General features: G+C 35.8%; 1 protein-coding gene across 2 annotated transcripts; it reads right to left on the bottom strand.

The window, feature by feature from the left end:
* Positions 1 to 11,962: 11,962 nt before the first annotated feature.
* Positions 11,963 to 15,964, bottom strand: LOC140163923 (carbohydrate sulfotransferase 10-like). Of its 2 annotated transcripts, none has more exons than XM_072187228.1 (3): positions 15,530 to 15,964; positions 14,253 to 14,323; positions 11,963 to 13,198 (listed from the first exon to the last, which is right to left on the bottom strand). In XM_072187228.1, the coding sequence occupies exons 1-3, from the start codon at positions 15,660 to 15,662 to the stop codon at positions 12,290 to 12,292; spliced, it is 1,113 nt and encodes a 370-aa protein (XP_072043329.1). In that variant the 5' UTR covers positions 15,663 to 15,964; the 3' UTR covers positions 11,963 to 12,289. The 2 variants fall into 2 exon arrangements, with proteins under 2 accessions (XP_072043329.1, XP_072043330.1); XM_072187229.1 differs by having other exon boundaries at positions 14,253 to 14,320.
* Positions 15,965 to 17,820: the final 1,856 nt, after the last annotated feature.

The raw sequence follows: 17,820 nt of genomic DNA, 5'->3' as shown, positions 1-17,820 counted from the left end.
AAAATTGTTGCCTAGGTCTCATTTTAATTCTCATGAGCCCACATTTTATGTTTGCAAACCCTAATGCTGTTGTGACACACAAGCTGCCTACTGGTGCATAAACTGACTGTTGCAGCAGCTCTAGTATTATTTAGCATCTAATATGTGCATTCATAATACCCATCATCCCAAGAGCAGACCTCCCTGTCCCAAATGACAGGTGGTGAGCTAAATCATTGCTGCTACATCTGCAAAATAAATACAACCAAAGACTTTGTGCTGGTAATATTGCAGCATTTCAGCTGCTTAGTGCTCCCTGCACACATCCCATAAATGGGAATATTTCCTTCCCTGCGCATCCAAGATGGTTGCCATGGCATGAGCAGCCATCTTGGATGCACAGTTTAGGTGAATTATAAACTGTTTATGAGGAATAAGGAATAATCATTTGTGAAATGTTTATGATATAATTGTAATATTACGTTTTTGCTCATCGCATATCCAAGATGGCCGCCATAGGCTTGCGTCATTGGCGCATTTATGCACTGTTTGCAAGGAGCAGGATTTTTCTGCTGATGCATTTTTGCACCATGAGCAAAGGTAGTGTTACAAATATAAATGGTTACCCCAATATAAATGGATACCCCATTTTCCCTCTGTGAGTGAGAAAAAAAACAGGTATTGAAATTTGAAATCTCATAAAAGTGAGTCATAAGATTCATGTGTATTATACTCCCACTCTTAATGAGAACCTATTAATGTTTTATATATGTACAGTATGACAACATTATGTACTGTTTTTGTGTGTATTTAATTTTTGAAGGAATATATATTATACATGTAACATATATTGTTATATGAATGCAAGAAAATATGATGATCAAAATATGTTTCCTATTTTAAACGAAACGTTAAGATTTATGTCGCTTTTTGGGGGGTGGGGAGAAAATAACTTTTAGTGAACATGCTAATCGTATACTTGGAATGTTAGAATTATAGTTTTTCCGATTTGTTTTTTATCTTTTGGTTTCTGTGTTGCATCTGATATATGGGAGGAAAAGCTTAATTATCTTCATGAGGCATTTTTCACTATTAATGAATTGAGTTTACATTATGATTTAAGTCAAAATGATGTTTTGATCCTGCAGACGAGCGGTCAGTCGGACTGACTTGTTTTTAGCAAATGACTGTATAAGTCACCAAAATCTGTAAATATTTTTTTTGCTATTGTTTTTTTCATCACCTAACCTGTATAAGAGAAACCTATGATAGGATTTCCCTATTAAGCTGAATATTATTATATGGATACCATATGATAATTCAGGGGTGGAATTTTGTAAAGTGCCACAGGAGTCCAAGTGGATTCTCGCAAGAGAGTTTTGCGAGAGTCCATGGATTTCCGTAAATGGATTCTTGTTGTACTATCTTGCGTGAGTCCAAAAGGTATTATACGTAGGCCTATGTAAAATGCATTCAAACAAATAAACTAACAAAGTTAAGTTTTTAATATAATGTGTCATCATACTCTCACTTCCATATATGTCATTGCATCTTTGGTGGCTTTTCCTTTATATTTTGCAGGCTTTGAGTTTTAAGGCGTCTTGAACTTAAACGTAAGTTCGCTGAGCCGATCATTTCCAGCGCGAGTCCACATGGACTCTCGCAATAGGACTTTTACGGGAGTCTCTGCGAGAGTGGACTCTCGGACTCCCGCCGAAATTCCACCCCTGATAATTGGCAGTTATGATAAGAAATTCAAATTTGACAAATTATTTATTATTCTTGAAAATGTATAAATAAACCAAATTCATATATACAAGAAGTACATACTGAGGTATTCCATGTCAACTCCAGGGATGTGCACCAGCACCTCCTCAATTTTTTCTTTTTGTCTGTGTGGTGGTAGATATTGATGAGAAAGTAAAATCCTGAAAATTTGAGCTTCATACTCCATATGCGTTTTCGGTGGCATCAATTTGAAATTTAGGGGTCAGCGTAACAAATGTGTCTGTCAAAAAGCGATGTTTGGATGTCCATAAATGTATAAAGGGAATACCCATACAACTTTGAAAAGTATGTATTCTGGGGTACTTTTGTGTAAAATTCAAATCTGGCATGATACTTTTCAGCTCCTTTACTTTTTTCAAAGTCAAATATGAGGTTCCAAAACGCTACTCCATTCAACGATGCAACTTGAGAGAGTCAAAACTCCGGGGTAAAAATAATTTTGTTGTCCATTTTTTGCCAAAAGCCGCTTTGAGTTGGAGCATTATTTTTTTCCCATATGTTCATTATACTTTTAGAGGTATGCTATGAAAACTGATTTGTAGCAAAATTTGTACATTTGATGAAAACCAATGTCATTGACCCACCAACAACCATTTATGTTGATATGGTTTGGAAACATATCTGAGAGTAGGCAAACCTAACTGATGTTTTTAAAGCAAAGTCATTAGTCCCAAAGCCAATATCTCTCAGAAATGTTGTCCAAGAACATATTTTCAACATACCTGAAGTTGATGGTGGGGCAAAATGTCTGACATTGGTTTTGCACTTCCAACCACATCAACAAAATGGGGGGTCAAAATGTACAAAAATGTACAATTGAGTTTTGCATGGGTAATATCTCAGCTATTAAGCATTCTAAAAGCTCATACGGGATAAGAGTAATGTCCTACCAAAGGGCTCCGACTGACAAAAAAATGGACAAAAAATTATTTTTACTTTCTGACTCTCCCAAAGTTGGTCCTGATGACGGTTGCATTTTGAGGGGCCTCATATCTTTTAAAGGAGTCACAAGTTTTCTGATGCCAGATTTGAATTCTACACAAAAACAGTACCCTCAGGATACATACTCTTATCAAAGTTGTTGGGTATTCCCTTTATACATTTATGGACATCCAAACATCGTTTTTCGCGTTGTGACACATTTGTTACGCTGACCCCCCTAAATTTCAAATTGATGCCACGGGAAAACGACATGGAGTATGAAGCTCAAATTTTCAGGATTTTACTTTCATCAATATCTACCACCACACAGAAAAAGAAAAAATTGAGGAGGTGCTGCATGTGCACATCCCTGGAGTTGACATGGAATAATTTACTGTATCATTGTTCAATTTATTCATCAAAATGAAAACTTGATTTTATTTTTTCGCTGGTTTTTTTTTGTTGTTTTTTTTTGTTCTAAGTTGCAAAATTTGGTCACTGCGTATTGACCACTTGTCCAAGACATGCCTTATAAACAATATACATCATACATGTAGCATTATTCCAGGGATCAGCTCTATGTATACATACAGGCACAGTACCCTATTCCCAGCCTACATATAGAATAACCATCACAGCCAGGATATTTTCCCTGAGTTTTGTATGTAGACCAGTAGTATGCTATTCGGGTGAATTTCGAGCTACGTTGTAGCTCGATTTTTCCACAAGAACATAATCATGTTCTTGCAGAGTCTGAAACTTGTACCGACTTACACCAGAGTCAAGCGCTTACCAATTAGGTAATATATGAATTAGTATCAAACAATATCAGCTTCAAATTACTTTGCTGTCATTATTTTCTTGCATTCAGTCAAAGATACATCATTACAAGTAAGAATATACAAAATTGTTTATAAAACAGACTATTGTATTTATCAGTACTGAGATTATTATATATGTTGCGTATTTACAGATTTATTATGGTGAGTGTACTGAACATGTTGTCACCCCTAGAATCTGCCCTGTGTATCAGTAGATGCCATTAAGTTTGAGCAATATCCTTCACATTTGGTCAAAAAGGTGAATGAAAACGGAAAACGGAATTAATTCCATAATGTTTTAGGTAATAGAAACAAATTAGTTTGATTTTTCTTTTGATCGATCATCGATGCTTGATTGATCCTTATTATTCATGAAATCAATTAATTGACCATTATTAATTGTGATAATATGTAAATCTTTTCCTGTATGGAAGTATAAATTTAACATTAATTCTGATTAATTACTTGTTAGTTCATTAATAACAAGCATTGATGCAGTATCGACAGTCAATCCAATGATCAAACAAATTTGTTTCTTGTGTCTTAGGGAACAAACCTATGATCGGTGAAGTCCTGTGTGTCAAACTAGTTTTGTAGAGTAGAGAGGGGTTTAAAAATGTTGATTTTGTTTCTCAAATGCTCTAAAAACACCAATGTTATTTTGACCCGATTATGTGTTTGTTACACTTGGGGAGGGCTATCAGCTATGATTGAAACACTAAGCACCCACTCTTATTTCAAAAATTGAATGTGCAAATAAAACCTGAGCAAAATGCATCGATTTAGTCTATTATGTAAATAAGATATGCACTATTCTAAAACATTTGCCACATATTCTAGGTGTACATGCACATTCAGATAAATGTGAGGCCATCAAGATAAAATGGGTTGTTTGCTGTCAAAGTTGATTTTGAGATTTGGCAATAAGAAGAATTAAATTTATTTTAGATTTTGTTTCCTGCGATATCACGATATCCTCGTTGGGCAGGTAAAGCCGCGTATGAGTCATTTGCCCCTGAACGTGTTTAAATCAAAACCTCCCATGTAACCTCTTGGCAGTTTTGGTTTAAACATGTTCAAGGGCCACAAGAACATAGGAGGCTTTTCCTGCCCAACAACGAGTACATGGTGAGTGAAAATGATCTGTACCCGACTTAAAATTAGTTTTCAAATATTTATTTAGTATTTAAATCAAATCATAATCATATCACTTCATATCTGTACCTTTAAAAATTTTGAAGAAAAGATCATTTTATTCAAAGATGTACGAGGGGCGGTCAATAAGTTCGTAGAACAAGGTACTTGAAATAGTACTAGCCAAATTCTTTCTATCTCACTCTTGAGCATGGTCACTACAAACCTTAATGCACCTGTCGCAATTTTTCTTGAAACCTTCTATGTTAACAAAATGGAAGTCTTCCGATAGTTCCTTGAGCCACTCTTCAGTGAAGGCTCACCAGCATTGATCACCAGCAAACCTGATATTATGAAGCTAGGACTTAAAATTCTAAAATAGGTTACACTAACTAGAGGCCATGCCTGAACCACCATGTGGTTACTTTAGTTAACTGACCCCTCTGTCGTGAATGGCAGCTTGACAAACTAAGAATACCGTACAGGACACAATCCGAGAACAGTCACATTCCTACCATCAACCTTCTTCACATGATGGCTTGCCTCAATTTTGCTATCAAAATTTTATGATATATGCCTATGATTGTACTTGCATTTGGCAAATGATCTGTCATCAAGACTCTCCCTAGATCTCAGAAACAGCGATGAAGACCTTGCACTATGGTGACCGAGTGATGATCTTCTTAGGTGTGGGAGATCCATGTGCTTCCACTATATGCTCTCGTAATTCCGGTGATTAATGTATGTTTTATCACCTTTAGCCACATATAGATTAAACTTGCCTCGGTCCTCATTCTAAGTGTTTAGAAGGTGTGGATCTGAATATGTCAATTGGTATCTAATTTGTATATTAAGATTCTGGGACCCCATCTAGAAGACACCCTGGAATACCCAATGTTAATGGATTAATGTTGAAAACACATTCAACAGAGTTGTCATATTTTGTGGCTATCTCATCTTTCTTATTTGGCTCTTCATTCATTATCAATGCCACTGTACCATTACGTATATCGTTAGTGGTGACGTCAGCAAGTCTTTTGGACCTTGGATGATCTTCAAGGACGCTCATTCCATTCTTGAACTCTAAGAACCATTTCGTTGCTGTTGAATATCAAGGACTTCATTACCATTTACAGCAACTGTACATTGTTAAATTTCATTTGAGTTTTCACCGCCGTTCGGAGAAATTTCCATAATGACCCTGTATTCACTTCTGGTAGTACCTGTGAATTCATGGAGGTAGGCTTCCTCTGAAGATTGTCCTGCCCACATGCAGTGATGCAAAATTATAATATCTTTGCAGTAATGTTTTGAAGGAACAAGCTTTCAAATGAGACCAAATTGAATACCATGCAACAAAGTAGCATACCGAGTTCTACGAACTTTTTGACCGCCCCTCGTACCAAAACAAAGTTGCACATAGGGGCCGTCCATAATTTTCGCCATTTTAAGTTATGCACAAAGCGTGCGTAAGAGGGGGGAGGGAGTAAAAAATTTGGTCATGTGTGCATAAGAAAAATGGCGATTTGTTTGAGCAATAAAAAAATATGAAAGTGTAAAATAATGGTATTTTCCCAACATTTTATTCATAGTTAAGGGATCTAAAATGAGCGTTATTGCGTTTCGACAGTATTTTTTGTAGGACATGAGAGCACCTCAGACCTATCGAATTGCATTCTGAATACGAAGCATGTCTTTCTGAATTTTATGACAAATTATAAAAATTTGATATTTTTCAAATTTTTGATATATAATAGTCCTCGAAAGTAATTATATAAATCTAATGATATATTCTTAAAGTGTATGTAGGGAGGAAAAGTCGACGGTCAATTGAAAATTTTGACCTTTCATATTGAAGATATGGATTTTTTCCCAAAAGACCTTTTTTTTTTTGGTGTTTTGGGGAAAAAATCCATATCTTCAATACGAAAGGTCAAAATTTCAATTGATCGTCGGCTTTTCATCCCACCTACATACACTTTTAAGTATAAATCATCAGATTTATAAAGTTTACTTCAAGTACTGTTAAATATCAAAAATATCAATTTTAATGATTTGCCATAAAATGTGTATTAAATTGCGAATTTCAAAAATCAAAATTATTTGATATCAGAATGACATTCTTCGTATTCAGAATGCAATTCGATATGTCTGATGTGCTCTGATGTCCCAAAATAAATACTGTCCAAACGTTCATACCCCAGCCCTTAATAACCTAAGAAAATTTTAATGAAATTGTTTAACAAATTCTATAATATACCAATAGTGATATTTTCTTTAACGTTTTATTTCGAGTCTATTATGCACAGTGGTCCTATAAACGTTTTGCATGCCATAAGGAATGAATGGTGTTAACTTTATCCGAAAGTTTATCTGATATGAAGAAAGAAAATAAAATTGCAAGGAGACCTTCACACCATTCCTACAGTTTAATTTTGATTTTATAGTGGGTACTCCCGCACTAAAGTTGCATCGTATATGCCCGCACTAAGGTATCCACATAGTATTTGGATCAGTAGTAGGCCCCTACTCATGCAAAATTTTCGCCATTTTATTTGTGCATAACTCGAGGGGGGGAGGGGGGTAAAAAGTTATGCACGCTTTGTGCGTAAGTGAAAATGGCGAAAATTATGGATGGCCCCATAGATGAATAGTCTTACAATGTCTGTTCTCTTGACCTCTGAAGATAGTGTTGCAAAGTTTTAATTCAAAGTTCTTGGACATTATATTATAGTGTTACATATTTTCAATTCAGAGTTGTTGGACATGGTAATTCAATTTTATTTACTACATGTAATACTACATGACCGGGGCAGTCCAATAGTAAAGTGACATGGGGTTCTTTTGGCTGGAAAATTGTGTGAAAAAATAGGGGGTCTTTCAGGGGCAAATGCAAAAATAAATTTATTGTTTTTTACCTCCATATTTTTGCCTTTATTTATCTCAATTTCAAATTTGCAGCCAATGGCCCATATGGACCAGATTTGTATGTTAATGTTATTAGTGTCTCACATTTTCTTTTTCTTTGATATCAACCGATATTTAGAAAAAATAATTATAATGAAGTTGGGTACAGATCATTTGAAATCATCTTATATGGTGTAAAATTGGCAAGAATATGAGATAAAAAATGTAAATTTTGTTTTACAGGTAACTCTTTTATCTTGATTGTGTCACATATTTGAGCATTCAATTTTGGAATAAGATACATGTGAGGATATTGCATATATGTTTTGTTTTATGACATCCCAAAATATAATAAGATAGTATATGCTGAATTAAATTTACACCCAAAATGCAATAAATATTGCTTCATTGTAGTCATTCATTCTCATTCTATGTTGTATTAATCATCATTTCTAGTGATTTAAGGTGGTACTACACCCCTCGATAAATTTGTGTCTATTTTTGCATTTTTCTCAAAAACTAATAACACAGTGGAAACAAAAGTTATGTATATTATAGGGGCAAGGAATCCAATTACTATACTGGAATTTCAGTGACCCAAGACAAGCGGCACGTTATTTATGATAAGAAATAAGGTACCACTAGGATGTACCTTATTTGCTATCATATATATACTGAACCGCTTATCTTGAGTCACTGAAATTTCAGTGTAGTAATTGGATTCCTTTCCCCGATAATATACATAACCTTTGTTACTGGTGTGTTACTATTTTTTGAGACAATGCAAAAATAGTCACAAATTTACCACAGAGGTGTAGTACCCCCTTAATGCCATTAAAATAAAACAAAATATGTAGGAAACATGGGACAGACTTGTATTGTTGTTTTCATAGCTATATAAGAGAGCTAGGTCAGTTGAATATTTCCGGGGAGGGCAAACTTGTCCCCAACTCCCTCCTCCATTATGGCTCTTACAGGAGCATGCCAGCTTGATCTACTAACTGAAATTGCATTGTGTATTTTCTTTTGGTCCCTTTTACAGGAGGTCGATCAACCACCTCATTGTACTTTTCTCATTAACCTTGTGAAATAGTAGGGCTCCATTGGAAAGATGTTTCATTCAGATTTTCTAAGCCAAAATGTGTGTAAAATGGTTAATCATAACAGCTTGATTGGTTTTTATTCGTTTTTTATATGGGCTTTGAAGCTCATATTTTGGGCTCTCATATCAAAAGGGATCGACATGCTGACAACTCAATATTATGTGTATCCCCGGGATGGTGAATTCTCTCTTAATGATCAAAATCGATTGCCTCTTTCCCCCCCCCCTTTTTTTGCCATGCAAAAAAATCTTTACTCCATCCCCTCGTTTTGAGGTGCCAACAAATCTCCCCCCGCAAGATTTTGGGGAACCCAAATTTAAAACCTTAAGGGACGCACCATTAGATATTATTCGGGGGCTAGGGAGTTTTTGAAAAAAATTTGCCTCACTGATGAGTGAAAAAAAATTTGCCTCCCAAAGGCAGCAAAAAAAAAAAAATTCTGCCTGACCCAAACTCCCTAGCCCCCCCCGATAATATCTAATGGTGCGTCCCTAAATTGTCTATAATGTGTGTGCAGCTAGCGAGCAGGAAATTGTTCATATCCTCAACGTTTTCCTACAATAGGGCATAATATAGAAACGGTGCCCAAAACATGTGCCAAAAGTCGCTTGCCACCCCACCCCACCCTTTCGACCTATCATTGATTGTCCCCTCTTTCGACCTGCCAAAATGCCCCCCCTTGGCCTGCCGAAAATCTCACCCCCCACCCCTATAATTCATCACCCTGGGGTACACATAAATATTGCACCACCCCAAGTGTTGAGGTCAAGGTCTTCCCCAGTCTCACGGCTTTTTGGGGCCTTCTCACTGAAAGATTGTCTATAGGCTCTCACCGAAAGACCCCTAGTTTAAAACTACATGCTGTCCGCACTCCGCTCCGCACATCCACATCACTTCCAAAGTCGTCGAGTGCCCCCCCCCCAAAATGTTGCCAAAGATATTTCACAATAACATTTTAACAACACTGACATGAACGGTTTGAAATGGTAGTGTTTCTTCATAACTATACAGACTGTAACAACAAAATGTACCGGGGTACTGCAATTTCGCTCAAGTTTTTAGACAAAATGAAAGAGATCATGGCAACGATGTATGCAGTGGATGGAATCAGTACCCATATCTTGCCAAGATTCTTGGCTGAAAACAGATCTTGGTGCCTTTACTATAGGCTCAAACGCTATGACTCAATTTACTAAATCGTCCAGAAAACGAGTGGCTATGAACGAGTTGGGGCACTTTTGACATATTTTTCCGCATACCACGCTTGCATCGCGTTAAAATCGACTTTAGTGCTTTATATATACAAAAATAAAAGGTGTAAAAATAAATGCGATGTGCAGTAGAATCTTGACTGACAGAAAAACTTAACACTGTGTCCGATTTTATTAATCGCCCGAGTTGGGCACTTATGGGCCACTCAATTTTGCCATATAAAAAATCATAGGCTAAAGTTTGTCAGTACCGCGTAAAATGAACTCAGTCGCATGCTTATTGATGTACGCACCATCGGGTGGATGAGTGCCACTGTTGTAAAAGTGAAGATTCCAAATAAATTTATCTATCTATCGTCAAAGATCTCAGAACAAAAAGCTACAAAAAGTACAAAAGCAAGGTTTTTCTTGATTTTCTTTCACAAATGGACATTAGTAGGTCCTATAAATAAATATATGATATTTATTTCAAACTTATGAAGTTAAAACACCACTTCAATGGCAATTTCCCGACATGATTCAACTCAATTCAGTTACTTTTGCTAAAGAAGCTTAAAGACACGAATTGCCGAGAGTGGCCTAAAGCTGTTTTGGCGTTTGATATCTTCACTTGCAGACCACCAATTTCAAGTGAGAAAGTATATACAATCAATAAGTAGCATGAAATACTACTTTTTAAATTGCAATTTTTTTTTTGTTACAACCGGTATTTTGCCAGGGGGATGGCCCATACAATCACCCCCCCATGATGTTGTAGGCGCCTGGTTTTTCCAAATTAACCTCATATTTGACCATTTTAGCCCCCGGTTTTAGCCCCAAAAAGAGCACATTTTTGTGCCCTTCGCGCGAATGTACTCAACTTTTTCTCCATATTTCATCAATTTAGCTACAATATTATGGCAAAGGTTTTCGTCATATTTGGTGTCAATTTGTTAAGAAATAGGCCCTAGGCCTATATACACTCCTGATTCCAGCACTTATCCTGTTTTGCCAAATGAAAGATAGCCATAGGCGTAGACCCCCCCCCCCCCCATATTTTGCCAGGGGGGTGGTCCATACAATCATCCCCCATTTGTTTTTCAATTTGAGGGAAAATGGGCTAATTTTTTTTTTAATATGAATAATAAGTTTACATTGTTTTCTTACAATATTGCAGTAATAAAATGCAAATAATTGGCATCCGGCACGAGTCTAATAAGCATTCAAAATCTTGAGTAGGCCTATTGGCTGAGACTTTGCTCAAAGGATTAGAAAAATGTGTTTTAAAAATTAGAATGCATAACTCGAAATTATCCTTTGTACAAGTCTTAGGATTGATTATATAATTGTTCACATTATGAAGAACATGATAATAATATAATGATGATCAGATCATAATAAAGTTAATAATTATATACAGAGCTAGAAATGTCAATTTTGATAATTGGTTATAAGAGGATTTGAAAATGTGTTTTAAAAATTAGAATGCATAACTTGAAATTATCTTTTGTACAAGCCTTTTGGCTTGATTATATAATTTGTCACATACGAAAAACATAAAAACGCACGTTTTTGCCCTTTTTATTTTTTTTACAATTTTTTTACATCTGGCCAAATTAACACTATTATTGCTTGCTAGTTCAATCTAACGGATTAGGCGTGGGCTATGTTGGCCAAACCGGATCACATTTCTTTAATTCTCAACAAATTTTACAACGATGATCACTAATAAAGTTAGTTAAATATGTTGATTTTTATTATTGGATAAAAAATGACTGATTGTTTTTTAATCCTCAATAAATTAGAGCTTCATTTTTCTGGAATCGGTATAGTACCATTTCACACCATTAATATAATGATGATCAGATCACGATAAAGTTCATATTAGAGCTAGAAATGTTAATTTTGATAATTGGTTATAAAAGGATTAGAAAATGTGTTTTAAAAATCATAATGCATAAGATTAGCCCAATTTGTACTAAGTCTTTGTCCAGCATCTGGCCAAATGAACATTTGATTTTTATTACCAGTTCATAGTTTCAACTAGCGGATTAGGTGTGATGTGGGTTATGTTTCATTTGGCAAAACACGGTGGTATTGTTTTAATCCTCATTAAAAGCTGCATTTGTATATGGAAACCGGTATCGGTAAATGAAGTACCATTTTACACCATTAATATAATGATGATCATAATAAAGTTAACATCTAAAGAGCTTAGATGCCAAGTGTCAAGTGTAGGCCCACCCGTCGGGCGTCCACCCTCGGGGGGGGCGTGAGTGGTGACAACATCACCGAGCGAGTTGTGCATGTTCTTTTGGATGTAGCTCGTAATTCAAGAAAATACCAATTATATCGAAACCCTTTCATCATATAGCAATGATTTTCAAAGAAGATTGTATAAAACATTCACAAAATTACAAAGGTTAAAGTTGTAAACAAAGTCAGTTCAATTCTGAACGTAACTAAACATACTATATCCAAATAACTTAAAATCTTTCTCATATTTTCTCTCAAATCCATTTACATCGTCCACAGAAAGTTCATCGAGGTATGTATGTTGTGTATCGGCATCAGAACTGTTGGTTGCATGACCCGAACTTGACGAAACTACACTTTCTAATTCCGGTACGCCTAATTTCTTCAATATAAATTTGGCATCATTGTCCAGAGTTTCAAGTTTACCAATGATATCATATTTTATTTGACATGGAAAACACAATTCACTGATTGGCATCCAATGTTGCGCACCATTGACGGTAAATTTTGCATTTGGATTACTTACAAATTGTAAAAACTCTGGCCACGTAAATTGACTACCATAAGGTAATTCAAACAAACTATTCTGTCTCGTTACATAGAGATACATTTTATATATCCAAGTTTTCCAAATTCTTCTATTTTGGTTATGTTCATTTTCGAATTTTTCGCGATATGCCGATAAAGTTCGTGTAAACGGATCTCGCACGATGATAAATTTGGTGTAAGTTTTTAACCGATGTATAACATCTTTAGGTGACATGCGCATTAATTGCCAATCGGCATAGGTAGTGTTTGTGTGGACATGAAGATTTGATATTACATTGCTGATAAATGATTGGTTATATGGAACCACTCCTTTGTTTAAAATGTAGAAGACTTTCTTCCAGTTGGTGGACGCTACTTTGGGTACATTACAATACAGAGCTTTATGTTTATCCGACACCCAGAGGAACAGCAGCACGTTTAGGTGATCCATAAGCCACTGTCTCAGGTTGTTGGGTGAGGATTCATTGTAAGCTGTACATGCTTCATGAAGAGTTTCTCGTCGATGGGATTGTAACTGCAACCACTGGCATTCCTCATCACAAAATTGCTGCTGTAAAAGGGAAAAATCAAGAATGAAACTGATGTTAAAATAATCAATCGATCAATCAATCAATAAACATATACATAAATATATCAACATATCAATCAATCAATTTATCAACATATCAATAAATCAATTAACATGTCAATCAATCAATCATTCGATCAATCAATCAAGTAACCAAACAGGCAATCAATCACACATTGTTCAATCAATCAATCATTAATTACTTTATCGATCGACCAAGCAATACCCGAACAAACGAACCATCCATCCAAAGAATCAATTACGAACAATCAATCAATTAGGCCTATTCATATCATGTTAGACATTATTGCGCTAATGATAGAGAGTTCCCGTGTTTTCAAGCGGAACGGACTACAATAGTGTTTATAACGTGATTCGCACCGCCGTATTCCTCATTCCTTTGATTTGGTCAATGACCCTATTGGTGCTACATTCTACTTTCTTCCATGATTCTACAAAATAACATTTGCTAATTATTGCGCGAGTGTTGGTATTCTGAAAATTGTAAACGGAGTTTAGGTTTCCCTCCAAGATGGCGGGTAACCCAAAACACGGGAACTCTCTATTAATAAATTTGGGCCCGGTAGTGTTATTTCCTGTATCAATTGACGATACACTATACTTGTGGGCACACGATAATTCGCCCCGTAAAGTGTTAGTCGCCGGCCAGTTCCAAAAACCGCTTAAAGTACAGGCCATATGGAGAAACAAATTCTTTTGTTGTCTATTCACCCATATAATAATAGCAATCAGATTTTGGAATGGATGTATGATTTGGAGAAGCTATGTAGGCCTATATAATAAATAAGTACATGGCTACAAATTGACATGAACAACTCCTTTTGTCAAAAATATTGATTATACAATGTACACCACGGGCCTTCTCCTCAACAATGGTCATTGACTTTAGTCAATGGACTAAATCTGCAGAACTTATCCATGGCAAATTATGGCAAACACTTTGAGCTGTGTGAAGGATCAAGTTATTGTTGGGCCAACTACCGAGTGACCACCGAGTAATGAAGCATGTACATACCTGCCCTTGACGTTGAGTATTCATACGAGAGATTGGTTTATATCTTGTACTCTTCTCGGTAGGGCTAACTGCTCAGAGAAAAAATAAGGTGAAATTAATTGAACGTAGCATAATTATAATTATGTATAATTTACTGCATGCTTTGAGTAATTCCCTTTAGGCCTATGTATGGTACCTATATTAAAGTTTCTATGAATCAAAATTAGCGACAAAATTAACAAAACCAACAAAACAAAATTATAGGAGCTTATATAGGGCTATATCTCAAATCAAGAAAACGGATTGCTTTTTTCTTGCATCTGAACTCTTCGTACACTGGACCACAATAGCCTCATCCCAATGGCATAGTCCAAAAACCTCAATTACATAATCATAGTGCAAAATTTGACCTCAAGTTGCAGATATGACTTTTTGTCTAAGGTCATTCAATGAATGTACAAATGTATTGGGGTTAAAGAACTGTGACCTAGTGGTAGGCCTATATAATATTTCATAGACTTTTTCAACAATATTTCCGTGTGCGCATGATGACTATAAAAGTGACACGTGACTTGTCACTTTTATGAATGAATTTGATGTTGAATGATACTATCAACATGTTGAATTTGTAAATCATTTTCTACTCTACAGCTATTAGTTTCCGCTAGCATTTAGTCAGAGCATTACTTATTTCCTATTTCCTTAAATAGAAATAGTAAAGCAATTTAGTCAATTTTAGTATTATACAAGTCAACCATGCGAATTTGTAGAAAAACTTTCATTGATCAAATGCAAATGTTGTTAACCGTGTATCATGCGAGCGAGGTGCAGGTTGTTCTAGTTGCGACCCATACCAGCTACCCCACACACCACCCACCCCCACACAAACGAATGACCTCCACAATAACCAGCATGGCCAGGCATGGGTTTCCTTCCTTGTTGACGTTCTCCTTCTGGTGCCCTTCGCCCCCTCCCCTCAGGCCCGTAACATGGGGCGAGAGGGCCGGCCCCAAAACAAATCGCGAAAGGCCAAAAAAGTCCCAATTTTTGACCCCAATCCCATTTGCGAGCGTAAAGCTACAGTGTAGCGAAAAGAATATATTTTTTATGCATTTTTAGTCAAAAAAGGTCAAAATTTTGAAAAAAACAACAACTTTTTTTTCAAATCTGCCCAGTCCACTTGGTCAAAATCAGCCCCCAATATATCCTGGTTACGGGTCTGCCCCACTCTCTCATTCCTCCGCTCCCTTTCTCTCCCTGATCTTCCGTACCTTCTCACTCTCTCATTTTATACCTACTGAAGTATTTAGTTATCCGTGTACTGTCTGGATCATAGCAGAGAAATAAAAGTCCTATGACTATAAGAAGTATGGAATAAGCCACCAGGCTGGTAGTATTTCCAGCTGAATTGAAGCATGTCGAAGTCACCATTTTGTCATGCTAATTTCCTTTGGCATAAAATATATCACACTATCGAAGAAACACTTTATGATGTCTATAGTGAAGAAACATGTCTTGAAGAAACATGTCTATTGAAGAAACATGTCTATTGAAGAAACACTTTATGATGTCTATTGAAGAAACATGTCTATTCAAGAAACGTGTCTATTGAAGAAACATGTCTATTGAAGAAACATGTCTATTGAAGAAACATGTCTATTGAAGAAACATGTCTATTGAAGAAACATGTCTATTGAAGAAACGTGTCTATTGAAGAAACGTGTCTATTGAAGAAACGTGTCTATTGAAGAAACGTGTCTATTGAAGAAACATGTATATTGAAGAAACACTATTGAAGAAACATAATTATATTTCATTTCTAATTTCCTTTGACATTAATATATCACACCATTGAAGAAACATGTCTATTGAAGAAGCATGTCTATTGAAGAAACATTTCTATTGAAGAAACATTTCTATTGAAGAAACATGTCCATTGAAGAAACATGTCTATTGAAGAAGCATGTCTATTGAAGAAACATTTCTATTGAAGAAACATGTCTATTGAAGAAACACTATTGAAGAAACATATCTTTCATCACTGCCATTCATGAAATCATACTCATTTGTACGATTCAAGCTCAGGATCCGTATGCATAACTGTTTGTATACTATTTTAAGTTGGCGATGATTCTTCTGAGCTGCAGCTGCGCAACGTAAATCCTGCGGAAGGGGCAGAGGAAATAGTTTATATACTATTACTAACTTTATCCAGAACTTTCTACAAACTCAGTCCTACATGCCCTTCTGCTGATGACGAAACAGAAAGAGAATCTTGATGATCATTCCATTGTTGATGTATAAAGAAGAAGTCAAGAAGATGTGCCACAAAGTTCTGTCCATAGCCAAATAATCTATTTCTAGAATGTAATATAGTCAGGAAGATGATATTTTCCAAGTCAAAATCGCCTAGACCTGTCGCATTACACTGACATACAAACTATGAACAATTTTTTTTGTTTAAAAACAGTTCTAACATGTTCAGCTGCATGGTTACGATTTGTAGGACTAATAATACGTTTTCACGAAATGATTACCCATAGGCCCTATGAGAATAGTTCTTTAGCAGCCTTCAACATATAATTTCGAAATTAAAAAATGTCTAAAACGGAACTTTATTCTGTAAATATCAACATGCATTATTCTAACTATTTTAGACACATACTCTTGATCCTAGTTAAGGTTAAGACCAGGTTAAGGGAAATACTTTTAATCACTATGCATAAGACGAACCGTCAGAGCCACACGCAACAGTGATAGACTCCATAATTCAGCTAGCCCAGAAAAATACAGCACTTTTTTTGGATTAAGGGGTATACTATAGTCCATACAAGATCACGCCCAACATTTTTTTTAAATTTCGTACCAATTAAATTTAATCGATATACATCGAATATCTAAAAAAAAAAGCAAAAAAGAGGGGTCACCGAGCTAGTTTTTGAGAAATAACCATTTTAAAATGTTTAATTTTTGGCACATTGTGTTGTTAGGGTGTTTTACGTACGCTGCTACCAGGCTGCGCTGTTACAATTGAAGACTTGCACTAAGACTAATTTCAGATTATGCATTCTAATTTTTGGAAAACACGTTGTCTTTTCATTAAAATTAACATAAAATATCCAATTGATGAGCAAACTCATAGCCTACCGTATACCTCAAACTTTGAATGCTATAGACTTGTGTCACGTCTTTGAATTTTGTGACTGTTAAGAAATTATGTAGCCATGATTTTGGCCCCGGGTTTTTGGCACATACATATGGCTTATGAAGATTTTCAACATTGGGGGCTGAAAATTGAAAACAGTTTGGTGGGCCATCCTGGAGTCAGAAAAATTTGCAAAATATAGGTCACAAACACCCATTTCCCCCTATTTTATCACATTTTTTCCACCTAGGATTATTGGGGGCGGCTGAAAGGTATTCCATTTCTACCACCCCTGCACCAAAATTACTGAGGGGACTAAGCCCCCAAGCCCCCGGTTCCTAAGCATATGTGTATCCCCTCAAATTACAGAACTATTACATTAACATTTATTACCAGTTAGAACCAGCTAAAGGGTTGGGGTTTAGTTATGTTTCATTTGGCAAA

This window comes from Amphiura filiformis, chromosome 11, assembly GCF_039555335.1.
Source record: "Amphiura filiformis chromosome 11, Afil_fr2py, whole genome shotgun sequence".
In the NCBI taxonomy this organism is placed as follows: domain Eukaryota; kingdom Metazoa; phylum Echinodermata; class Ophiuroidea; order Amphilepidida; family Amphiuridae; genus Amphiura; species Amphiura filiformis.
Note: the sequence above shows the minus strand (reverse complement) of the source record. Positions and strands in the feature narration are given on the sequence as shown.